Genomic DNA, 26,448 nt, shown 5'->3' on the forward strand with positions numbered 1-26,448 from the left:
GCAACAGCAGCAGCGGTGGCCGCGATAGCAGCGGCAGCAGCAGCGGTAGCGTTCCCCTAGCAGTGCGCTTTCCTCCGCAGTGTGGTGACTGTCGCGGTTGCCGATCGACGGGCTGGCTCGACGACGAAAGGCGGTCGGCGAACGGACACCCTCGTTACTATGGTGAGTACTGCAATGCCGTCGTCGTCGTCGTCGTACAAGTTTCAATACCACGAAATGCAAAAATTCATGACGCGACACGAGAATTCATCACAGCGAGGCGAGCTCATCGAGACATGCACCCCCATGACTGTATCGTCCCTCTCAGGACCCAGACGAAATGAACAGCACAAGGAATAATAGATGGTAATCTATTAGAAACCGTTTTCATCAAATATTGATAGATTGAACTCATACAGCACACTTTATCCGAGGAATGTTCTGAGAACATCATTAGGATATACGGTAGATATACAGTATGTTCTTTGGATATTTTTAGGACGTCCCTGAGAGATTTGTGGTGTATGGGAAATCTGTTATTCCCTGTTCTTACTGCTCGGGTTTTTTATTGCGTCTCTAGTCTCTTATCGCGATGCTCCATTTTTTTTCTCACCGGAAAGCGGTATTTCGCGACTTTACTCCACGGGGGTGCATGTCATTTGGTAGATGAGCGGATCGACGCGGAATGCGGGTTAAAGCTGAGGAACATCTGCTCGTGATTAACGCGCGCGGAGAGACTGTGGCGGATTCGCGCGCTGCATTCCGCAGAGACAGAGGACGGCATTCACGTCTCGCCGAATGCAGATGTGCACGTTGCGCTCGATACTGTTTCGCCACGTCACGTTTAGTCTTCCGTACGTTCAAGTTTGAGTTTTAATTATTTAGAACGTATTCGATGTTACGTTGCAGCTCAAGATTCATACGGTTGTATTATTTAACAATATTCCGACGTTTAATTTAGGCGGAAACTCGTTTCTTCTCGCGCGAAAAAGCCGATCGTAAGAGAAACGTTATTAAGGGTAGATGCGCGCCAACGTCTTGCGTTTTAAGGTTGATTACTCTGACAGATTGCCGGGATTAATTTGGATTAATGATCCAATGGCTTAACCTCAACCACAGTTTCCAAGAGCGAATTGTCCCAGCTAGATATCCCAAACCCGGGAGGATGGGGTTCGATATGAGAATTAACGGGGATGACAACCGGTGTGTTTGGCGATTGCGGTACCAACCGTTTGGAACCCTTAATATCCATCCAAATCCGTTTGCGGTGGTGAATGGTCTTCAACCGCGACCGTAGCGCTACCTTTACGCGGTACCGATTACTCAGAGTGGGGTTGCCGGGGGTGGGTGATACCGGAAGGTCAATAAAGGAAGTGGAAATGTATTTAGCCGGCTTAACTTATCGGGAAGTCCTGGAGAGCGCCGGTAAGGACATTGGCTGAGGTGTCCTAAGGAGAACGAATAAATCGTCGTTGGACATAGCGATTTGGTTCATTTAAACCAAAGATTTATGAGGGAATAGATACGGGAGTTAAATGAGGCGGGTGAAAACTCTTTCTATAGTCGCAATTAACGAAAAGTGGAGGATGATCGTTTTTCCTTTGCGACAAACAGTAGAGTAGGTCATGGAAATCTGAAGGAAGAATTCCCCAAGGAAATTACAGGCGTTACGTAAGAACGAACTCACGTACTCTGGCGCGATGGGTATTGAAGGGCAATTGGATTGGATTGAACGAATTGAATTACAAAAATACATGTAATATAGCTTAATCTATAGTGTACGTGTAAATAATGCGTATCATTATTAATCTGCAGACCTTGGCTTCGCCAAAAGGTACTTCAATATAGTAAATAAGTATCATTCAACATGATCCGATGCGTTTATCGGTATGTAATATCGGTTTATTGTGCTTTTTTTTCATAGAAGAGATAACAACGTGAAGAAAAACATAGTGATGACGTTCGATCAAACGTTCCGTTGGATAGATGCAATCGACCACGACCTTGATCGATCGCAAGTTGGCTTATCCGAGTACACGTTTGCAGGCACTATGCCAACTGTTCCTTATTGATAATCCTACGTAATCTTCACACAGCGTCCGTCCCATGAGAGATCGGTCACAGAAAGCCTCTGTCGAGAGATGGCAGGCGAGATATCCGATTTACAATATTATACATCATACGTTGGTATTATAAGTCACGATCAATATGACGACGGAGGTAGGATGGACGGAAATGGATGGAGAATGGCAGTGAAAGAGACAGAGAGAGAGAGAAAGTAGGAGGGAAGGAGAGGATAGGGAGACACATGGGCGCCGTGAGCGGAATCCAAGGGGATGCACCTTACAACCTTCTCTGGCCGTTCAAGGCGAGGAGTGGAGAAAAAGTTTCATTAAAAGGCGCTATTTTGTTAGACAGACCACAGGTACTCTAATCGATAACGCGCATAAACGTGCTTAAACCAAGTTCCTGTTATTCAAGCATGCCGAAGTTTCTTCCCATTCAAGTACCCTGATGCATTAACATCCGCTCTTCTCGTTACCCTCTCGTTTTCTTCCGTGAATTGCCGTCTCACACTCCACATTATTGCACGTTTTACTTAATTATTACGTTGCTACCGCTAATTATCTTCACTTCGTACAGTTCATACGAGTCGTGATTTAATTGCGAGTTACGTGTACGGTTACACGATTATATATCATTGTGTGCTTAAACTTGAATGGTGCAAAAAGTTTACCGTTTTTCCATCAAATCTTGATAAAGTAAAGTAAGAAAAGCTCTCTTCTTCTCGCGTTCTTTGAAAGAAGGGAAGCCGAAAAATCTCTCTCTAAGTAAAAAAATATATTGAATTCCATGACGGCAATTTTGCTTCGATTTTACTGAAATTTTGAAATATATAAAATATTTTGCTAAAGTAATAAAAAATTTAGCTGGATACAGATCTGAAAATAATTTTGTTAAACTATCAAAATAATTACGTAAAACGCTTAAGCTGGTTGCTAAAATATCAGAATTTTTGGCAGCTGATCGTGCTTAAGATTCTTACGTAATTATTTGTAGTCCAATGAAATTATTTTTAGATCTATATCTATAGCTAAATTTGTAGATACTTCAGCAAAATCGTTCTTTCCGTATATCTATAGGCTCGTCTACAATACACGTAGTAAGCTTGGTTTAAGAAATAAGAGTAGGTGTAAGAGTTTAGAGCAGATGTAGATGTACGCGTAAGCGAAATAAATTAATTTTATTTCTTATTCTTACTTCTTAAACCAAGCTTACTACTGTATTGTATAATACGGGCCTTAAAAGACTATAATCGTTATTGTTTTTCCGTGTACGTATCTCTCTTTTCATGAAACATGAATAATACATTTCATTTATTTTTAGAACTATTATTATCGTTATCTTATCGTTCGCGTAAAAAATTCTGCCGACGCCCATGGATCGCTGTAGGTAAGAGGTATTGAGGGAAGGTAAAGGGGTGTCAAAACTGAAAGAGAGAGAGAAGGGAAAGAATGGTGTCTGCCGAGCGGTTATCGACCAGCAGCAGCAGGGTGGCCATGTGCCCTCCAAATCAAAGGGCGCCATAGGAGGCTATAGCGTGCACACCGGTCGGCGGGAAAGAACTTCTTATTAGTTGTTGGACCCCGTTACCGAAAGTTGCGTTAGAAATTACACGACCTCGCGAGATTGCGCTTTCGAGGATCCCGTCTGGACCGGCAACGTGCTCGGAAAGCAAATGCAGAACAGAAGGGGTAGCTTGCGCAAATATTCACCCCGAAATTCGCCTGGCTTGAATGCGAATCGATCAAACTTCCGCACTGTATCCTTCCCCGCATCGTCTACGACACGATCGTTGTTTACACAGTAGGGAATTACCTAGCTCGAAAAAAAAAACAACCGGATTAGGTAGTATTGAAATGTCGTGTTGATTAGGTAGTATTGAAGTATTCGCGTGATTTTTATTCGGATCAGGACTCTTGCTATAACTTCTTGTATTGTATATAGCTACGTACTCCGGAAATGTCAACGATACTTGAAGCCAACTGGCATTAAAACTTTCTTTCGGATGATTATTATCGAATAAGTATTGCAGACATAGTCTATTACATTTCGAATACTTTGTACTTCGAACGAACGCAACGGGATGCATCCCCGTTTATTAGCATCCGTTTGTTAACATTGCTATGTAAAGCTGTCTATATGCAGTGTTCACAATGCGTATGTTGATACGATTCAGATATTTGCCATTCACTTGAGCTCGACCCCCATGATACCGGAAATTTTAATGAAATTAAACCGCCGCCTCGGGTTATCCTTTGCGGCAGGAATAATTAATATTTAACCAACAATTTAAGAACAATTTGAATTTCTCATGTTTAACAACTTAATATGAGGAAATTAGAGCTGCTATAAGGAATCGTAATAGCTCTAATTTCTGGACTTGCCGTAAAATTGGAACTCTGGGAAATCAGGGAAACGTGAGGAAAATTGAAAATTCAGAGAAAAGTCAGAGAAATCAGGGAAAAGAGAATTTTTCAAAATCTTCTGAAAAATTAAAATTCTCTTTTTAAAAAAGTTTAATATGCGTATATATATATATATATACATCATATGTATAACTCACAATCAGTTTTGGATTATTACCAACTTAACAACCAACTTAAATGCAAGCAATGTCATTAATATCGTAGACACATTGGGTCTTTTTTATCCAGACGAAATTTCGCTCTTAAATTTCTTGTGGCACGAATTTTAATTTTTATTAAATAAAGCTTTTAATATTTAAGTTAAATAACTATTTGACAACGTAGGAGAAATACTGAAAAGTAATCCCGAATTTTTCTGGATTTTTTGAAAGCTTAAAACTGCAAAAAAATTTGAACTGGATAAAAAAGACCCACAGTCCCACGAAAGAACAGTAATTTATTTCCAAATCAAGACAAAAATACAAAAACTATCAAAATATTATTGAAAGTATCAAGGAAGAAGATGATAAAATTTTATCTGAAAATCAGAGAAGTTATAAAATTTTAGGAATTTGTGACAATCCTGATTTTCTCATGTTGAATTAATATTTAATCAATCAATCGCGATCGATGACGAAGGTGATTTTACATTCCGGCTAATTATTTATTCGGGTCACACCAGGTAAGAATTCGATTGCTCATCGAACTATAAACTCGGCGCCTTGTTTATTCAGAAACGGTCTCTCATCGTCCTTCGCCATCGACCACTGCCTCACTTCTGCCTCGTGTTATTGATCATTATACAACTAGGTATACGTCGTATGCGCCTCTCTTTCTGTCTCTCTCTCTCTCTCCTTCTCTCTCTTTCATATGCCGGCAATCGCGAGCACGTGCCGCCATGCACGGTATCGTATCATTTTCGCCGCTACCATAAGCTTCCGAGGCAACGCGAATGCAAGTTACAACGTTATCCGATAACGTCGTAACGCAAAACGCGGGTGGAATACATTTGCCGGGACACGTCGTGCATTTATAGAGCTAATTGGAAGATTAATAATGCGAGGAATTTATGAATTTTTCCGCGCGATTCCGGTAGATTAACCGCGCGTTGCATCTAATCGCGTTTCAGCCACGACGAAAATTGCTCCCACCGGAGGCTATTCGTGTCGCGCTCAACGAGATCGCTGACAATGCGTTTTTAACGCGTCCGCGATGTGAGAAACGCACGATTTCGCGCACATACTTCGCGATTCAATATGCGAGTACTTGTATATATTGCGACGTTTCTCGCACATAATATTTCACATATATCTTTCATGTAAAGAGAATGTCGGAGCGAGCTTGACATTGGAGGAAGTAAAGCTTGCTTTGTGAAATAAAGACGCAGGAGTTATTCCTATATTTGCTTTATTTGCCGGCGACGTGTACTTGTATAAACGTAAGTGATACATGTACGTTTGACAGAACCGATAAAAAGCTCGACAGTAACGTCGCGATCCTGAAATACTTTCAAACTCTATTTTTATAGATGTGCCCAATGGGTATTATTAGTGATTACATTCTTCGATCCAACTTTTAGAGAGAAACATCAATAGGAATAATTCCTAAAATAAAATTCCTGGGTTAAATAATTCATGCATCGCTGTTTGACATACTTCCTATATTAAGTGTCATACGTAGGCGGTCGTATTTTTGATACCGACTAATCCCTTACATCGGAAAGATTGGAGACATTGATATGCGAGCTGGTCGCACGTATTATTCGTGAAGTTCTCCGAAGATGTCTGGCTTCGATCTGAATCCTATTGTAAAACGTGACGCTCAGAAATATCCTATACGTTTGTAGTCGCGAATGGACTGCAGGGAATAACATAGGCCATTTATATTTTTACGAAACTCCGCACAGCAACCAGATATAAATATCATACGGGATGGAAAAATCGTGTACTCCGTGCAAATTTCGTGTCTCTGGTTTTTCTTATCACCGATAATTCTAATTAGAAGAAACGACGTTCAATTTAGCTAGTTATAATACGGAAAATACAATTTTATCGAAGTATTAAAAAATTTAACAAGATACAGATCTGAAAATAATTTTATCTTATAACGAAAAAGTATCAAAATCAATGGAGTTTACCGTTTGTTATTAGATTAATAAAAATGAAAGATCGAAAGACACATTTTCGCCATATTATCCTATATTACTACCATAAAGGTAAAACCGCAGTGCAAAATCCGAAAAAAGATACGTGCAGTGGGAAGATAGAGTGAATCATCACATGTGCCAATTTTGGTTTGGAAAGTTCTGTGGTGAGAATTTCTCCGTTGAAGACAAGCCACGTTCTGGTAGGCCAAGTGCAATGGATGATGAACGAATCAAGGCCTTGATCGAAAATAATCAACCACTTAAAATACCTATCGCAGTAGAACTTAGAATATCTAAATCGAATGTCAAAATCAGCACAAATAAAAATCGAGAAGACTTTTTAACCAACCCAATTATGTAGCGAAGCATTCAAGCACGAGCTACAAAAAATTTTTAACGTTCTAGCCACTAATTTAACATTCTATATAATTATTTTGATGGACCGAACAAAATTATCCTCTCGGAGACATAGATATTTTTATTCCGTAGATACACTGATAATGAGTCTTTTAGTCCAGAACAAATTTTTTCAAAATCGTTCTTCAAAGGCTTTCAAAAAATCTAGAAAAATTCAGAATTCCTCTTCAACATCTCTGTTATATTACATTGCCAAATAGTTATTTAACTCAAATGTTAAAACCTTTATTAAATAAAAATTGAAATTTATACCAAGAAATTTGGAAGTGAAATTTCGCCTGGATTGAAAAAGACCCAGTGAGTCTATGAAGGATTATCTTCAGATTCGTATGTAGCTAAATTTTTAGATTTTAGCAAAAAACAGTTCTTTCCATGTTCTTCGCGTATCTACACCTTTCTCGCGAACGAGGTGAATCGACGTCGGCAAGTCGATGGGTTAAAAGCGTTCGCCAGCCTGAAAACTGTGCTACTGCGCTGGTACTGAGCGCCGAATTACTGCAATCTGCTAATAGATTCACGTGATCGTGGACCGTGCGCAGCACGCACACGTGGGACACGCATCTCTCTCTCTCTCTCTCTCTCTCTCTCTCTCTCTCGACGATCAGTTCTTCGATCATAGTGTGGTGGGGCATGTTACGAACGACGTTACACAGAAGTGGCCACGTGAGTAGGAGGAAATCGGAGGAAACGTTTCAGTGTCGAGTCAGTCGTGATTGCGTCGCCGTTTTGCCGTCCTCGTCCTCGTCTTCATCGGCCTCGTTTTCGTTGTCGTCATTGTCGTCTCCATCGCGTGACTCTGATGGGACGACATCAATAAGACACGTTCTCGAGATGCGCGTTTCAATCGTCCCGCCCGATTTCACGAGATCTCCCGTGGGTCAACTGGGTCAGGTGCCAAACGAAGCGGAGCGGCCTGATTAATGCCTCGAAGGGACCGGTTCCGGAAACGGATAGTGTTCCTCTTTTAGCCGCGAACAATTAGAACGCGCCCGGAGCGACGGTGGATCGCGAGCCGCGCGCGATGAAAAATGATTCGCGCCACGACGATGAGTGCGTTAATTTGTCTAGCTCCACGCGAAAGCCTATATACGGGTGATAAGTGATTCTAGTTAAGGAAGTTGCATTAATCGATGCATTTATCGTGCTCCGGTTTCCGCCGAGTCGAGCCGGTTAGTATAAACGATTGAATATATATAGCGACTGCCGCGTGCGACACATTTACGGGCTGAAACACTGACTGAAATTGCAATCGGTATTCTAAAGCTAATTCCTGTGCCTTGGAGAAAATGCACAGGCAATTATGCGCATAATAGATAGTTTAAATACAGGTATCTCAAATATATTCCGAGAATTTAACGTTAAGAAATTCTTGATAACAATAAACGTGTGTTATTGTAACTCTAAGGTCACGCATAGTTTCGAAATGAGCACGTTTATTACTTGCGGAAAACTGATTCCGTGATTGGCACGTACATATTTCCACATGTGAGAGAATAATACGGCGAAATTGCACCGACAGTACGAGGCACAACTCGTGGAAATTTGCAAGATAGGTGAAAACACCGCAATAAAACCGCAAAGTTGCAGACCGCGATAAGCGTATGTATCACGTTTAAATACGCGCGTGACACTTGGAAAGAAAGATACACTGGAAAGTCTTGTTGAAACAGGAATTCTAATAGATTCAATCGGAAAGGTACAAATCAGACACTTATACATAAAAAAGACGATTTTGCTGAAATATTAAAAATTTTTGATAAATACAAATCTGAAAATAATTTTGTTGGATCATCAAAATAATTATGTAAGACGCTCAAGCATGATAAACATATGTATGTTACAAAAAATTTTGATATTCTAGCAACCATCTTGAGCATTCTACATAATTATTGTGATGGTCTAAACAAAATTATTTTCAGATTTGTATGCAGTTAAATTTTTAGATATTTCAACGAAACCGTCCTTTTCGTGTAATTAAATCTACGATTTTCCTGTATTATTTAAAAACTTAGCTAGATATAGATTTAAAAATAATTTTGTTTGGACCATCAAATTAGGATGCTCAAATCGATTTTTAGAATGTCAAATCTCTTTGCAGCATTGTCAGCAACGCTTAAACATTCTACATAATTATTTTGATGGTTCAATAAAATTATTTTCAGATCTGTATTTAGCTAAATTTTTAGGTATTTACACTGAGAAAAAAATATCCTAAATTTAAATAAATATTTATTTGAATACTGTCAATTACAAACATTTACTTACAGTAAATAAATATTTACTTACAATAAAAAGAAGTGATTGTTAAGTCAAAGTAATGTTTTTTTTGTATCAAATAAATATATCTTTATATTTAATAAATATTTAGTTGACATTATTCAAATAAATATTTATTTAAATTTAGGATATTTTTTCTCAATGTAGGAAATCCATCCTTTTTGTATAATTAAATCTACCTGAAAGGAATAATTTTGCTGTAGTAATTAAAAATTTAGCTTGATATGCAGATCTGAAAATAATTTTGTTTGGACCATCAAAATAATTATGTAGGACGCTCAAACTAGTTGTAGGAATGTCAAAACTTTTTCCAGCATTGTCAACAACGCTTAAATATTCCACGCAATTATTTCGGTAGTTCAACAAAATTATTTTCAGATCTGTATTTAGCTAAATTTTTAGATATTTTTTTGCAAAACTATTCTTTCCATGTATATTTCAGTCGAGATAACTAAAAGTTCAATTACCAGAATTCTGATTTATATGATTAAAGTTCGTTTCGTTCGTACTTCTTGTGTTGTACAATTAGAACATTTTTCTTAGTGTAGGTAAAGTCAGTTTTCCGGCTTAATGCAAACGAGATTGGCTGCGAGAACTCGAGGCATTAACTCGATAATGAATGTTCGCGTTCCTGTCGAAGCCGTTAAAATTTCGGTTAGTTCGGTTCTTTGACTCTAAAGCACAGAGATTTAATTAATCGAAGTTGGAAGGATGTGGAGTGCCGTGGGAAGTGCGCGATATAAAAGTTCCGACCAAGTTGGCGCGGTCTGGCGATATCGCGGCGTTTCTACTGGGATACGTGAACACAATCTCATTACACACCGCCATTTGCGTTGGCCGCGTGCACCTTGAACAACGGAAAAAAAAACGCCGTGTAATAATCGTGACTTGGATTCAAATGAGGGATTTGCTGACTAAGCACATTTCTCATTAATAGCGCACGAGAGGACCTCACCCTTAATCTTAATAATGGGACAGCCTTTACACGAAACGTAAAGTAAGGATTACCGAACTAATTCGAAATATAAATGTTTTGTCCTATTAATGTCACTTTTTATACAGGGTATCCCATTTTTACATTAACATCGAAATATCTCGAAAAATATAAAAGATATGGAAAAACGTTTCAGATAAAAGTTGTAGGTATATGATCTGAAAAAGAACAAATAATGATAAAATTAATTTTTGAAAAACCGATTTTTCCGAAAAAGTTGATTTTACTATTATTTATTCTCTTTCAGATGATATAGTTTTTGTCTGAAACATTTTTCATATAAATAATATTAAACAAAGTGTCTTTTAAAAACGTAAATGTGAATACATAACAACTAGGAAATAAAAGCCTTAAACAGTCAAGCTGGATTTTTTAGTACTTAAATAATTCTGTGTGAACTTATATTTACATAGGTATCTAATCCTGTAAATTCATAAATTGCACATTTTCAAATTTAATTTTCAGTCTTAAAATATAATCTTAACGGAACAAAGTAGTAATATCACAAATTAAATTGACAAGCAATTTAGTAATATTGATGCTCATACACAAAAAAAATATCATTATATTGCTGAGAAAATTGATTTACCTTTTTTTTTATATAATATAATAGCTATATCTTTAACAAAGAATTTTTAAGGTCTCTTCATAACCTGATGCTAATAAGCATCTTAAAAACTGTAAATAATTTTATTTGTGAAAAATATTACCTTAGCCGGGATTTGAAAATTTGAAGAATATTACTTCATCCGAATTTTTTGGAATTTTTCTATATCTTATATTTCTCTTTCCTGGAATTTTTCCGTATCTTACATTTTTCAAGATATTTCGATATCAGAATTAAAATCGGACACCCCGTATACGCGAGTCTGAAACATACACTTCGTTCGTTTTTACACACAGGAAAAAGTCTTGTTGCATTAATTGGAATTCTGATAAATTCAACTAAAAAGATACAAATCAACTTATAATTAAATCTATAATTAAATATTAAATTCTAGTCCAAATAACAAGATATTCCATTACGATAACCAGAATTCTAATTCATATAATAAGAGTTCGTTTCGTTTGTTAGTACAACCAGAATATTATTCTTAGTGTATAAGGACGTTCAATAACATGAACGCGTCTCTGATTAAATAAGACGGCAAATTGCCTCGTTGATCGATGCTGCACTGATTCGTAAACTGATTTAGATTTAGGAACCGATGATCCTATCTAGATTATCTGACGGCACGGTTAGTTAGTGCAAGCTGATTAGCCATGAAATTCTCATGCGAGCGAAGCATGGAAGCGAAGCATGAAAGCGAAGCAAGAAGAATACCCGAGCTGGGCCACTAGTTTCTCGCATTCTAATTAATAATTTATGCGACTCTCCGTGGCGCGATGATGTCTGTCACATCTGTGATTGAAGCTCTAATTTCGAAAACTTGCGTAACAATGTGAAATTTCTGGCGAATAAGACAGCCATTGCAATTATTAATCATAAACAAGATTAACCAACAATCAATCGAAAACAATTTCAAACGGAGACCCATCAATTGCGAAACTTCTTGCATGACGTTCGTCGCGTTGGATGCTCGAAAAGAAATCGTTATAAGGCTGAATAAAACATATAATATATGTTCTATTTTCAATACAGCTACATATTTAATTATTTTCCTCGTAAACCAATTATCATTTCAACGAAAGGTCGCATATCGCGAACAGAATAATTACCAACGACAATTTATTTTTACTAAAATCAATAATAAACTGATATTAATTTTCAAAACTGTACACTACTCTTCTGGAAAATGATATATGAATTTTACGATAATATAATTCGAGATTTAAATATAAAAAATATTATGCACGGAGAGAACGATTTTGCTGAAGTATCTAAAAATTTAGCTGGATACAAATCCGAAAATAATTTTGTTAGACTATTAAAATTTTTTAAGTAGGACACTCAAACTGATTGTTAGAATGTTAAAATTATTTTCTGTAAATAAAAAGATTTATATTTCATTAAATTTTTGATACTTCAACAAAATCGTTCTCTCTCTGTGGGACTAGGATAAATAATAATGACGCTTCTGCTACAACTATGTAGAGGCACAATCGATACGCTTTTACTGCATACTACTTGTCACTTTGAGACCTTGTTGGCATTTTACAATAGAAAAGTCTTCTAAAAACTTGATACACATTTGAATGGACATCGTTAATGGCAGTGAAACCTTTTCACGCAAATTACAGAAATTCAAATAACCGACGTGAAATTATGTTATTGTATTAACGATATTGCGAATTTCATTTATATTGGACTATCCGTTCACAATTCGCATCGATCAAACATTGTGTCTCTGTATAAATAAATGCGTTTAAAAAACCTTATAGGCGCCTCATAATTTATGGAGGAAGTCACATTACACTTAATTAGACGCATTTGCTGCGGTACTTAATTACGTCGATCGATCGATCAGTGACAGATCATCACTCCTTCCGCCATTTAGTTAAATCGAAATTTAACTGTTTGCTCTTTCGGTCTGACTGCATATTTAATATTTACCAATTCGATTTACCGTTTTATCGCTGGTTGCGAAAAGAAATCATTTTCTCGCGCAACCTACATTTCTTTTGGCAAAGCTATCATTACGGTGATGGAAAATCGTTTCACGATTTTAACGTCGGTTACTCAAAATTTTTAAACAATCTTATCAAAAATCTTATCAGAAAATTGATATGACAGATATAAGTTTCAGAGGGCTTCAAATAAGAGAGGAAGAGGATGAAGTGACATTTGCATTTAAATAGATTTTTAAACATCTCTTATCATTAATGTAAAAAAGAAGAAAACATTTCACGGTATCTTTTTTCATCGAAATGAATATATTCAATCTATTCCGACATTTACTCCAACATTCCTGGAATAGTAGTAAGGATTCTATTCAAGTTCTACAATAGAAATGTCAGAGTAATGTCGAAGCGCGACGAATAGAAGACCAGATTGGTTTCACATTAATAATTGATTCTACGATCAGTAACGCCGTGACGTGAATCGATTCTTAATTGGCGAATTTTCGCCATTCTTCGCAATTTGTTATTTGCTGCTAAATACCGTTTTCCGTTACGCAAGATAAAGACGGTAGATCTTATCAGTGTCGGTTTTATTTTTTTCTGCTGCTGACGTCGCCAAGCGAGGCGAGAAAGAGCGCGTTTGTGACGGACGATGTAGGATAGACGGCGTTAAATTCTTGGTGTCGTGTAATTTAGAGCGGCCGTCCTGCATATGACGTTGCTTACGTAAGAACGTTGCGATAGCGACGCGTTGAAAGTAAATTAGAAAAGGGAGCATTTTTGAGCTGTGTCGTGTAACGTTCAAAAGACTGTCATTATCAACTCTCAAAGAATATACTTACTGTCGCATTCTTCGTTTAATGGAGTGATGAATATAGAAAAAGGGCGGGTAAAGAGAAAGAGATAAAATGTATATATTCAACACACATATAAGACAGAAAGGATCCTTTGAAGAATACCAGAGATAAGGATTAAACGAGATATTCCTAACACGTTATCATACGTCGTAAACATTGTTGAACATTTATTGTTTCTTCGCGCTAAAGAGGCTATAAAATGGGCGAGGGGGCGATACGTCGGAATGGAAGACAATGATTATTAATGATAGACGCGGTTAATGCCGGCCGTTTGATATCGGGGAGAAGAAATAGTGCGAGGCAAATTGATGCACTTCTCTCTTTCTCGCGGAATACGAGTTCGGTCGCGAGAGACGAGTTTTGTTAGAAAGACAGGCTGGAAATTACGACGCTGCCCGTGGGATTCCCCGGTTTCACGCGCATCCCGAGGGGGATAGCCGCAAACACCCACGTATCTCACGTCTCGTTCGTTAAATAAATCTCGAACGTTATCGTCGCTCGTTAGCGAACGGCGACGGTCCTTCGCTTTAAACGTCGCTCGCTTTATCGCCAAAGTCCGCGGGATCCTGACGGATGTTCTTCCGGCGACCGCGCTATCGGCTTAGTCGCTACGCCTGCGCCCTCCTCTTCCTCCTCTTCTTCTTCTTCCTCCCTCGCCACCCCCGAGCGAATCCAGGCCTTCGGGAAATGCCACATGACCCACGAAAATAATTAAACCTCGGCGGGATCGTCCCTTCGATCGCACTGAGAATCGGCTCGGCCGGGAGACGTTGCGCATGTTTTGCGAAAAGCGGATCCGCGCGTCACGGAATTATAATAATTAAATCCGCACGGACGGCCGCAATTAATTCGTGATTATCGATACGCAGACGCGGATGATCGGAAGGTTCATTCGCGCACGTCGAGAATTTTAATCGGAGCAACGATTGCATACCATACCGTAAGATGTAAAAACCTCACGAGATATCGGAGCACCACGACAGCTAATTACTTTTATGACAGGGCAAGAAGCAGTACGCGATTCAGGAGAGGCAGAGGAAACGACGGAACAGCAGACACATGTAGCATTCGGGTGAGTGAGCACATCTTTGTTTCAACCTTCTGCACCCGGCGGGCTATTATGACAGCTCCGACGTTTTCCGCTCGAGATCACGCGGAAACGGGATCATCTGCGCGTCGGGCTTTTAATACGGACAGGCGGGAAATGCGTTCTAATTGTAACATCGGGTATTTAATTCACGGACCTCTCCAACTGTTAATCTTCGCATTTCGTTTCGTCCGCCGTTAAATTTACATTTTATACGCGTATAAAATTCGCATGATATTATACATTTATACACGCTAATGCTCGGCGAATGGAGTGCCCATCTCCCCCAGAATGGGATTGAACTGTGAATCAGATTAAAATTGGAAACTCACAGTCCGTAGGAGATATGAGAATAGAACGCGAGAGTAACTGCTTTCCGCCAAGCAGGAAAGTTGATGGAACAAGTTGAGACGTGGTGCATTTTTAATCTATAGCCCGATTCATCTTCCACTCCCATTCTCCGAGTGAGATTAAAAACATTAAATATAGCTTAATGCGCGTTTTCGAATATTTAATCGAAAATCATCCGTTTTCTTTTTTTTATCGTGTCACACTCCGTTAAAATCATAATTAAGCTAATATATTTTTTTTTTCGCTATTATTTCTGAACGTTCCTTTTTTTCGTGACCTCAGGCATCAGTATAATGAAGCCGTCCATGAAAATGGGAGTGATCGCCTTGATAGGGATCTTCGTAGTCTTTTATCAATATCTCCTGTCCACCGGCATTACTTTTGATCAAGTAACGGTCTTCAATGCCGATACTTCCGCGAACGATGCCGAGGATTTGCCGGTCGGTGAGGAGGATGACAGGGAAACCCCAAGGCTCGCCGAGGAAATGGTAAAAAATGATTAATATTTATTATGCGATACCGAGATTTATTTTCTTAGAATGAAACCTCAAAGTATTTATTAAAGTAACCTTATATATCCTACTAAGCTTTGCGATTTTTTCTAATTTTTTGTTGAGTGCAAAATTGAAAATTAGTGGTTACATTTAACAGAGAGAACATTTCTGAATATTAATAAAAAATATGAAACATTGTCAGATATTTATATATTATAGATGCTGTGAAGATTAAAAAAAAGTAACATTAAAAAAACAACATAACATATTGGATATATATATATATATATATATGTACTCAATATGACGCTATATAATGTTCCCCTCTTTTTTATAAAAAAAAAAGTGTCATAAAAATGGAAATCAAAGTAATTCAATATTATTTTTATAAGATTATAAGTTTATAAACATATTGACATGTTTATTGACATATAAGAATACGCAAAAAATTATTTTCCAAACAATGGACTTATCTACTTATTTCCACGATGTTTAACAGAATTAAAATTCATAATCTGAAATAACAAAAGTACAAAAAAATGTTACAATCGATGTGTACAATATACCTATAGGTTGGCCATATTGATTTAACTTCCTCTCTTTGATTACATATGAAACGTTGTAATAAAAAGATAAAGGATATATTGTGTTGTAAAGTACGAATACAAAGCTACAATAACATAAACTATTGAAATTAATAACCATCTTTCGGTAGTTGTAGAAAACAATTACTTACGAAATATTACATATCACGATCCGACATTCTACATTTTATTTTATTGGCGATAACAGAATGAGCAAATTGAATAATATGCTGATGCAATCGAGTTAGACGGACAACCTGCACAAGCTATTTATTGGATACTGCTATTTATTGGATTAATGTAATGTATGTAATTACCTACAAACAGCAAATAAAGTGTTTTGAATATACGGCTATTAGATCCGGTTGTCTAGTTGCATATCAATTAATTGTTATCACGATATTTTATCAAATGAGTCATCGTTTTTTTTGCAGATTCGATACGCCGTGTACAAAGTACAAATCACGAACGGCCTGAGTCCGGAAATAAGCTCGATGCTCGTGCAGGAACTTATCAATCAGTTAAGCGAAAACGTCTCGGTGGCCTCCAGAAATCATTTCAAGTCTCCGCCGCAATCGCAACCCCCGGCGACGGCGATACACAGGGCGGTAACGCCTCGTCCGTCGCTCCCTTCCGAGAAATCGTCCGAAGAACCCCTATACATCATCACACCCACATATCGAAGACCCGAACAGATCCCCGAACTCACGAGGATGGCCCATACCTTGATGCTAGTCAAAAATATACATTGGCTCGTCATCGAAGACGCTACCGTCGCTACCAAGCAAGTTACCACATTATTGGAAAGGACGGGCTTGAAGTTCGATCACTTAATCGGTAAGTGAATATTTCAGATATAAATCTGTTGCTAAATCGCAGATGATTGCTGGTGCAGCATAATATACTAAGAGTGGTATTCATAGTTCTTATTTTAAAATTATCTTAAATAATGTCTTAAGATGCTAAGATACGACCCTCTGATTGGTTTCTTATATTTAAGGCTATACTTACGACAATCTTAAATATAAGAATCTCCTATGAATCGGCCTAAGAAAAATGTTCTGGTTGAAAATGAACTGGTTGACGAATCAGAAGATTCCGATTATATCAATCAGAAAATTCCAGTTATCTCAATTAAAAAATTCTAAAAAATTCTAATTCGTCTATTTTCGAGACCAGAGTTTTAAGCCGGTATTCACAGTCAGATTTTATATTCAAAATCGTGTTAAATACAGTCTCTTAGAAGTCACAAACCAATCAGAGGGCCGTATTAGCGTCTTAAGACAGTGTCTTGAAATAAGAACGGACTATGAATACTGCCCTTAATTAATCTATTCATACATTTTTCTCGATATATGAATAGTTTGTGTGTTATATTTGCGCAGCTCCGATGCCGGAGAAATACAAGCTCAAAAAGGGCGCCAAACCGCGAGGGGTGTCGAACAGAAATCGTGGTTTACAGTGGATCAGAGCGAACGCCACGAAAGGTGTGTTCTACTTCGCCGACGACGACAATACTTACGATATTGAACTTTTCGACGAGGTACGACTGATTGCAAGTATTTACTTCGCTAAAGATCTGATATTTGTTTTTACAAGATTTATCTTGACGTGCTTTTTTCAGATTCGCAAGACAAAAACAGTGTCGATGTTCCCGGTGGGACTGTGCACCAAGTTCGGACTGAGCTCGCCGATCTTAAAGAACGGAAAATTCGCAGGGTTCTATGATGGTTGGGTAGCTGGACGAAAGTTCCCGGTAGATATGGCTGGATTCGCCGTGAACGTCAAGTTCCTGCATCAGCGGCCAAACGCCACCATGCCGTTCCGTGCGGGATACGAGGAGGATGGGTTCCTGAAGAGTCTGGCACCGTTCGAGCCACGGGACGCCCAACTGCTGGCGGACAATTGCACCAAGGTGCTAGCTTGGCACACACAGACGAAGAAGAACGAGCCGAGCGCGCCGTTGGACATGAAGCTTTACGGCGCGACGAATCTGGTGAAGCTCAAGCAGCAGATAGTATGATGTCGGCCGGGACAACGAAGATGCGTGAACTCGAACCTGAATCTTGTGTGTAATCCCGCCCCTCCTTCGCACTAGTTACATCGGTGTCACTCCAGGGGAATTCCTAGGTGCGGAAAACTGTGCGATTCAGTGCCTAAAAGTATATCTACCCTCTCTCTCACGGCGAGAGCGGGAAAATCGTTATTACCTTTAAGCATAGCCGGTAAAACGAATCGTTTTTTTATCAGCTTTTACACATTCGCAACAAGTAGCTTGCCCCGAAGACGTCCTTGCTCCGAGAAAGAATACAGCGGTGGAGAAAAAGAATAAAGTAGGATCCTCGAGGCAACGCTATGACTCGATACAGTGCAGATAGAAATTTACGCGTAGAGTCCGAAACCGTCTATTACTGTTTGGCATTCCCACTTTCGTGAAGCGTTGCACGGAAAGATCAGTTTTGCTAAATCTAAAAATTTAGCTAGATACTGAAGATAATTTCATTTGAACCACCAAAGAAGTTATGTAGGGCATTTAAACTGGTGGTTACAATGTTAAAACTTCTTGCAACATTACCTTCAAGGTTTTACATGATTATTTTGATAGTCCAACAAATTAAAATTTTTTTGCTTCAGTAATATTGTTCTTTCCGTCTATAAATGCGAAAAGGAAGATGAATTCCTCATTAATAATACTGATTGATACGTGGGATGGTGATGTTCGTTAGACGAAAATCGAGGCGAGGTTTCGAAGTATCTTTACGCGTATAAATGTTGAAATCGCGCACTGTGCAGATCAACGACCAAAGAAAGCAAATGAGTCACTCGCTGTAACGTTAAACTCTTACACTTACTTTACTCTACCTGAGGGATATGTCCCAAATTCTTATAAATAGATACTCTATTCTATTCCAATCTATTCCATAGCGCGAAGTTTCATTCCTAAACTTGCTCTAGTATGACACGAATGACTCGATCAAAAAGTGAAAATATCTGAGCGATTTTACGCCCTCCCTTTAATTCACGCTGATCGATCTCCCAATGATGAACTTGACGTTGCTCGTTAATCTAATTACCAAGTATAATGTTTAACGATCGTCATTTAATCTTATCCTGCCTCTTAATTGTTATTAGCAAGCATAGGCAATTGCGAGATAAAGAATTAGAGCAAGTCCCTTAATAAGAATTCCTCTCGTAATTTCGAAAAATTTCGAATGAGAGGATAAATGTTTAAAAGTCGAAGCACGAAAATCGAAGTTTAGCTATGTCAACAATAGAGAAATTATTATTTACGCGAAGATTTCTGATGAAAATATGAAATTTTCTTCGACGGGTATTTTCGATCGAAGAATATCACGTTGAAATGCATAAGATACCTTTGACTTATTTAGCCTTCAACATAAATCAGCATAAATCAGCATTTAAAAAATGCCGAAACATGCAATATGCGCATAATTATCATAACTTAGACCGAATAAATTTTTCAGGTTTTTCGAAGAATCTGAAAAATTGATTTCACGACTGAATATCGTGGAATGCCTATATCGTACGAGTAGCATTCACCGAAACAAGCATCTTCTCCTGTATTTGACTGAATAGAGATACTTTTAATTCCAGAGTTGCGCTCGTCGCTGCTCTTTCATTTCCTTTAGCATAGTCCATTTATTTCATCGCGTAACGTCGATTTACGAAATCATAAGCAAAATAGCGAATTATAATCAAATAGAGCGTTTCCGTTACCAATGTACTTGCGTGCGTGTGCGTAGAAAATATGTACTTCCTAGAAAGGTATAATATTTAATGCTACGTTTGATTCCTCTTGCACGGTTCGCGCGAATTAAGTAGTACTACAAAAAGCTAGGAAATAAAAAAAGGTATGCACTGAGTGCGAAATCCAAAGAATCTGTTTCGATTGTTTGCCGATGAAATCGTCAGAATAGTATCGAATCAGAATTGTACAGTGGAACCTTGATAATTCCGAACGTCTCTATTACTCTAACATATCGCTGTAAAAATTCGACCAATATTGGATCAAATATTATCTATAATTTCCTGTGATCTTATACAAATACTTCGCGTATGTTACTTACTATTTCTTTAATCGGAGAATAACGTAGTTGTCTTCAATTATACAATTTGTACATTTAAAAAAATCAAAGTTAAAAATTAGTTACATAAAGTAGTAATTAATCGTGGATCAGATTAATTAATTATCAGTCAGTTTAATTAATTCAGGCATTAGGAATTCTGCTGTACGAACGCTCGAAAGACTGCGGAAAAATAACAAAAAAAAATTTTCTATTGTATATTATATGTATATTTAGTAGCACTTTCGATTGTATATCTTTAACATCGATATTGGAAAACTTCATATCATTAGTTTGGTCTGGGGATCGATTATGTAACTCTCCCAACCGTGAAAATGTGAAATTGTTCACGTGAACCGTGATAGCGAAAAGGCGGAAACCTAAGAAATTAATAAATATACTTTGAAATTTAATGAGTCCGGCCATGTTATTCGCCGCTAGATCATTATTTCGAGAGATAAATTATTATGTTGAAATAAAAACGGACTATGAATACCGGCCTAGAAGTCAGCGCATTCAAGCACGCTATGCGTGAAAAGTATCACGTGAAATTTCGATGAGTGAAAAATGAAAAGTGTAAGATGAAGCGTAAAAAGTTTCACGTGAAATTACATGATTGACCCCCAGGGTAACTTAAAATATTTTTCTAGTTCCCAATAATTTCTTACGACACATTAATTTCCGAAAGTGCTCTACTTCATCTACTTTCATCTAGCGTGTGACGCTTTATAGCCATAGGCGTGATTCTAGCGTATGGATGATAATAATTTATCGCTATTTATGTTCTATGAGATATATACATATATTTATATATATGTGTGTGTATATATATTATATACATACACGTATATGTATATTATTGCTATGACACCAAAACTCAAAAAATTACAGTATATACATAAAATATCTATAGGGTAACTGCACTATTTAGAAATTGATCAAATGTCGAAAAAGTGAAATGGCGTTAAATTTTTCCTCATTCACATATCCTGCCAGAATGTGTGGAAATTTGTGTATAGAAGATATGTTATTTAAATTTTAAATTTATTTATATGGATACGGTCCGCAATAAACTTACGACAAGCAATATGTGCGATTCTCGCACAGTTAGATTGTAAAGAGAGAAAGAAAGAGAACGCGCGAGCGAAAGAGAGAGAGAGAAAGCGAGCGAGCGAGCGAGAGAGAGAGAAAGAGAGAAAGAGAGGAAGAGAAATAGATAGGTGAACGATTTTATTTTTGTTTTATCAGAATATGTAGGAAGTAAGAAGTCTTAGTTTTAATTTTGTGAAATCTTAGAAAGTACTTAGCGCGTTGATTTTAGACGGTTTGTAATATACGATTGTATTATTTTCTATCAGTTCTATGTGATAGAGGCGGATAAAAACGCCTTCATCGCAAGTAATGCTCAAATTTCCGGCAATCCAGAGGCTGAGTGTATATGTGCAAGCCGGAAATTGTATATATAAATCTTTATTTCTAAACAAAATAATTAATCTTTTGTTATATATACATATATTCATATCACACCCAGGTCCGAAAGAATTGGAGAGGATAGGAGTACTTTTTCATCAATGAAAATTACAGTGCACACATATTTCTCTCGCTATTTTTCCCATTATAATAAGAATGATTTAATTCGTGTTTTTTTTCAATTTAGTATTTTTGCAAATTCGGAGTACAGACCCAAAATTGTTCTGATGCGTATAATATTCTTTTTTTTTTTTTCATTTTTGCGGAATTTACTTACAAAGATATTTTTTTATCAGGCCTGATTTTCTCAAGACACAATTCTTACTATCAATAAAAAAAGAAATTTAGAATAAGTGAAGAAGATTCGCAAATTGCATCTCGGTACCTCTTACTATAACGTTACGCGCAACATTTAGATTCAATAAGGAAATGATAATATGTGGAAAATAACGAAAAAATGTAATAGAAGTATAAAAAGTCCTCGATCGTCGATTGAATACATTTAATATATTGTGCGCTGACGATAATATCGTGCCGTAAAATTATAAATTGACAAGCTGTTGCTGTACAAAGACATCTAGCAGTTTTGCCACAAGTTTCAGTTATGAACAATAATAAACTATTGTTCCAAATAATTATCTCTCTCTTAATATCTTCCCTTTACTCTTGTCTTTCTAAATCGACATCGTTCATAGAAATAGAAATATTGAGGAAGACATTGAATACTTTACATGAAAATAGAATTTATTTCGTACATTTAGTGTTTGTCATAAATTCATCAAAAAATTCACTGGGCTTAGAGCTGATCCAAATACATTTAACCAATTCACTGATGGATTCAAATGTTTTTTGCCAAAACTGGTGAAAGTGAATGATTCCGTATTTTACATAAAAGTTCGTGACTACAAGGATTTTTTTGAATCATTGGTGATGAATCTAGGATCGAAATTTCAAAATAACGAATCCAATATGATCAAAAAACATATAATAACTTTTTTTCACTGACATATAAATCATTATCAGTGAACTGATTAATGTATTGTGCGCTGATGATAATATACTTATATGCCGTGAAGTTACAATTAACAAACTGTTGCTGAATAAAAACAGCTAGCAGTTTTGCCACAAATTTTAGTTACGAACAATAAACTATTATTCCGAGTAATTATCTCTCTTAATATCTTTCCTTTAATCTTGTCTTTCTAAATCGACTTTACTGTTCATAGAAATAGAAACGCGAGGGAAGATATTGAATACACTTTACATAAAAATAGAGTTCTTTTTTATTTTGTAGATTCAGCGTTGTAAATTTCACCAAGAAATTCGCTGAGCATAAGGCTGATCCTTCCAATAAAATACTTTGGTGGCAAAAATCGTAATTTGCAAGAAATTGATAGCGTGTATCGTGAAGAATTCGCAAAGAATCTGCCATCTTTCTGGCCTCTTCATATTTAAACGGTAAAATATGTACGGCAGGATGAAATAACGCGGTTCTACCAATAATTGAGGTATCAGCACCACGCACACGCAAATAACATAATTAATCTGTGTGAGAAATCTCAAATGAGCAATGTTCCGTGACATGGCGAACAGGCTCGCGCAGTAAATCGGTATCAGCAGGTACTTGAATTCCGCGTATCGGCCCATATATCGATTCCACACGTAAAACGAGTAATGTCGATTATCAGCCAAAATGTACGGATGAACGAGCGTATTGGAACATATTATTGCGGCCATCAACGCGATAGCACCACTCGCGAAAATCCAATGCTGACGAAGGAATCGCAAACACGTTTGCCAATGAGGTATAACGTATGGCCATGAGAACAGAGAAACGAAGGTGGAGAAATAAAATATCTGACAAACGTGGATCGTTGCAACATGGGCACTACGATCGCCGACCACTATGCCTCCGTTCCACACGACAAAAGTAACGAACATGAGGCATACCGTTAAGTAAGGAAGTAGACTACCGCATATCTGCGCAACGAACTTGACGAAGCACAGTGGACCTTTGCGTAATTCGTACATTAGTTGCCTCCAAATTAACTAAAAGTGGTTTAAGAAGTTTACTTTGATTAATTTGTCTATAGTACTCGTATCAAGCTAAAGATTAAGGCTGGTATTCATAATACTTTCTTATTTTAAGAGCGTCCTAAGTAATATCTTAAGACGCTAATGCGGCCCTCTGATTGGTTCGTGACATCTCAAGACTGAACTTAAGACGAGCTTGAATATAAGAACTGACTATAAGTACCGGCCTCTGATTGGTTCATGATATCTTAAGACTGTACTTAAGACAGTCTTAAATATAAAACTTGACTATGAATACCGGCCTAAGATTGAGATTAAGAATGCTTTTCAACAATGTATACAAGCGACAGTATGTAACACAGTATATGATTCCGTACTTTCCAAGTTTAACACAAGTTGATGCGCAATCATGCTTGACTGTGTTGTCATTTAATAACACTTCAAAAATATCAAATTTGAACATTTCATTACCAATTGTTTTCTAGAAGTGATATATACTCCAATAAGATGTTTCAAAATTACATTCGGATATATTCAAATATAGGTGTATGAGATTTTTTTCTTTATTTCTCTCTGGTGATGAAATAAAAAGCTAAGTGACATTTTAGTTACAAGTCAACACTTTGTATCACTGTGTCACACAGTGTACAACTATGTTTTGTTGCTGGGAAGCACCTTAGTCAATCAGAAGAAAGAAAACCAATATAATTTAGTAACCTTTGCTTTGATTGATCAAATTCAATCTCAATCTTTAGTCTAATAAGAGCACTTCCTCTCTCTTCACAGGTAATATGTAATATTACTTACAAAAAAGTGCAATGAAGTACTGAGCTTTTTGGGTGGGACAGGCTCCTTCATCCTGCTATCAAATATATCTAATGCGCGTTCTATAGTAAAGAAACCGAGCCAAATAATATTCGTCTGACGAATGAGCACGGCTAGTAAACCTGTGTGATGTATTACTTTTATTTATATTTCCCCACATGACTTAAACAGCTGCAGAATAATTACCTGCAAGGGCCACCATCATAGTGTGCTTACGTTGGTGCAGATAAAACATTAAAAGCACCATGTTCACAGACATAACGTCCGTATAATAAAAAAAGGACCAAAAATACAATGGTGGAAAAAGAGTAAGATTATGTGTCAGTCCGATAATCGACCATTTGTTCCACCAATCCATCTGTGACATCCAATTCTCCTTTATAATGTTAAAAAAAAGATAGAGATTTATGAAAGCTCCAAGTACACTTATGCCTCTCATGTAAGTAATGTCGCAAAGATTAAATGGAGACAATATCACGCTGGTAATAAAGTATAAGCCTGGCAACGTAGTGATTTTAGGATCCCACTGAAAATAATTTACGACTTATTTCTGTATAAAAATTACGTTAAAGAAAATATACAGCTTGTGCACTCGAGAGAGAGTATTAAAACAAAATTTTCTGTAATGTTTACCTCCGTAAAATTCCACGCACAATATCGTAACGTTTGAGGTACGTGGAAAGCCTCATCGATATAATATTCCGGTTGGATACCATTCAAATACCAAAAAAGAAGTGCAGTGCTTGCAAGGAATGTGTAAAACAAGAATTTCGTAAAACCATTATAGTCCAGCTCTACGTGAACGAGAGCCTCGAGACCCTTGGTTATTATGGTAATTATCCAGAAGACGCCTCTCATCAGCGTTGATAAAATTGTGTTCATGGTTGTTTTAAAAACGTACCCAAATACTCAATAAATTATGAATAAAAATCAAAAACTGCACGCGTATAAAAATGCCACGTCAAGCATCTTGGCGAACAACACTTCGGCTAACCTAACTAATTATCCCACGTTCTCGAACTTCTCATTGAATTGCGAAGGAATATATCGGCGGTATTCTACATTTATTAGAAGGATTAATATTTCAATAAAATATATTGTAGTCAGAGAGAGAATTAGATATTTTCGGAAGCCGATACATTGCGATCAACGCAACGTACGGTTATGTTTGGTTATGTTTACAATCAGCTCGGAGGAATCGAGGTTATAGTTCGGGAATTCGGGAAGTTCGTCGCACGAAGGTTGGCACGCCTGGAAAGCGACGTCCATCGCGAGAACTTCGCGCGCGTACGCGCAGTCAACTTCAAATCGTTCCCATTCTAACTACTTTCGCACGATTGAATTGCCTCGATCGAGCCGTGCAGGTAAGAACGATTTTACGTTTACGAATAAATGATAATTCACTTGAGCGTAATCGGGACACAAAATTGCGGATAAACGATGAAATATGATAGATAAAATGGTATTAATATAAACGAATTGACTCACCATCCGCTGCTCATCGTGCCGGCCGCTCCGTCGACTGCAACTCTCGTTCAATCCAAAATCCTTGCACATCGCGACTCGTGTGAGTTCACACTTGAACGCGCGATATCACTCGCGTACGGGACGGCGAGAAAAATACGAACAAAGTGAAGCGAACACGGCGCAACTCGACGCCGTCCCGACCGACCGAATAACTGCGACGCGACGTTTTGCGACGCGGAGTGAAGCAAACATGGCGGCCACGCATGCGCGCTGCGCGCGTTCAAACGAGTTCACACGAAACGGTCAACGCGACTGAATTTCACGTCAAAATTTTCTGTGTTCAGCAGAAA

At 37.5% G+C, this 26,448-nt stretch overlaps 2 protein-coding genes across 5 annotated transcripts; one reads left to right on the plus strand and one right to left on the minus strand.

The window, feature by feature from the left end:
* GlcAT-P (Glucuronyltransferase P) lies at positions 1–20,248 on the plus strand. 4 transcript variants are annotated; one of them, XM_018454157.1, is made up of 7 exons: positions 7,686–8,180; positions 14,571–14,641; positions 14,704–14,773; positions 15,422–15,627; positions 16,652–17,054; positions 17,603–17,760; positions 17,842–20,248. In XM_018454157.1, the coding sequence occupies exons 4-7, from the start codon at positions 15,433–15,435 to the stop codon at positions 18,238–18,240; spliced, it is 1,155 nt and encodes a 384-aa protein (XP_018309659.1). In that variant the 5' UTR covers positions 7,686–8,180; positions 14,571–14,641; positions 14,704–14,773; positions 15,422–15,432; the 3' UTR covers positions 18,241–20,248. The 4 variants fall into 4 exon arrangements, with proteins under 4 accessions (XP_018309657.1, XP_018309660.1, XP_018309659.1 ...); XM_018454155.1 differs by lacking the exons at positions 7,686–8,180; positions 14,571–14,641 and adding an exon at positions 1–162; XM_018454158.1 differs by lacking the exons at positions 7,686–8,180; positions 14,571–14,641 and adding an exon at positions 2,036–2,404.
* Positions 20,249–23,044: 2,796 nt separating this feature from the next.
* Alg10 (alpha-1,2-glucosyltransferase Alg10) lies at positions 23,045–25,513 on the minus strand. Its single transcript, XM_018454154.1, has 4 exons — positions 25,265–25,513; positions 24,818–25,157; positions 24,614–24,753; positions 23,045–23,821 (listed from the first exon to the last, which is right to left on the minus strand). The coding sequence occupies exons 1-4, from the start codon at positions 25,511–25,513 to the stop codon at positions 23,084–23,086; spliced, it is 1,467 nt and encodes a 488-aa protein (XP_018309656.1). The 3' UTR covers positions 23,045–23,083.
* Between the last annotated feature and the right edge of the window lie 935 nt (positions 25,514–26,448).

This window comes from Mycetomoellerius zeteki, unplaced genomic scaffold (genome assembly GCF_001594055.1).
Source record: "Mycetomoellerius zeteki isolate Tzet28-1 unplaced genomic scaffold, Tzet1.0 scaffold426, whole genome shotgun sequence".
Classification (NCBI taxonomy): domain Eukaryota; kingdom Metazoa; phylum Arthropoda; class Insecta; order Hymenoptera; family Formicidae; genus Mycetomoellerius; species Mycetomoellerius zeteki.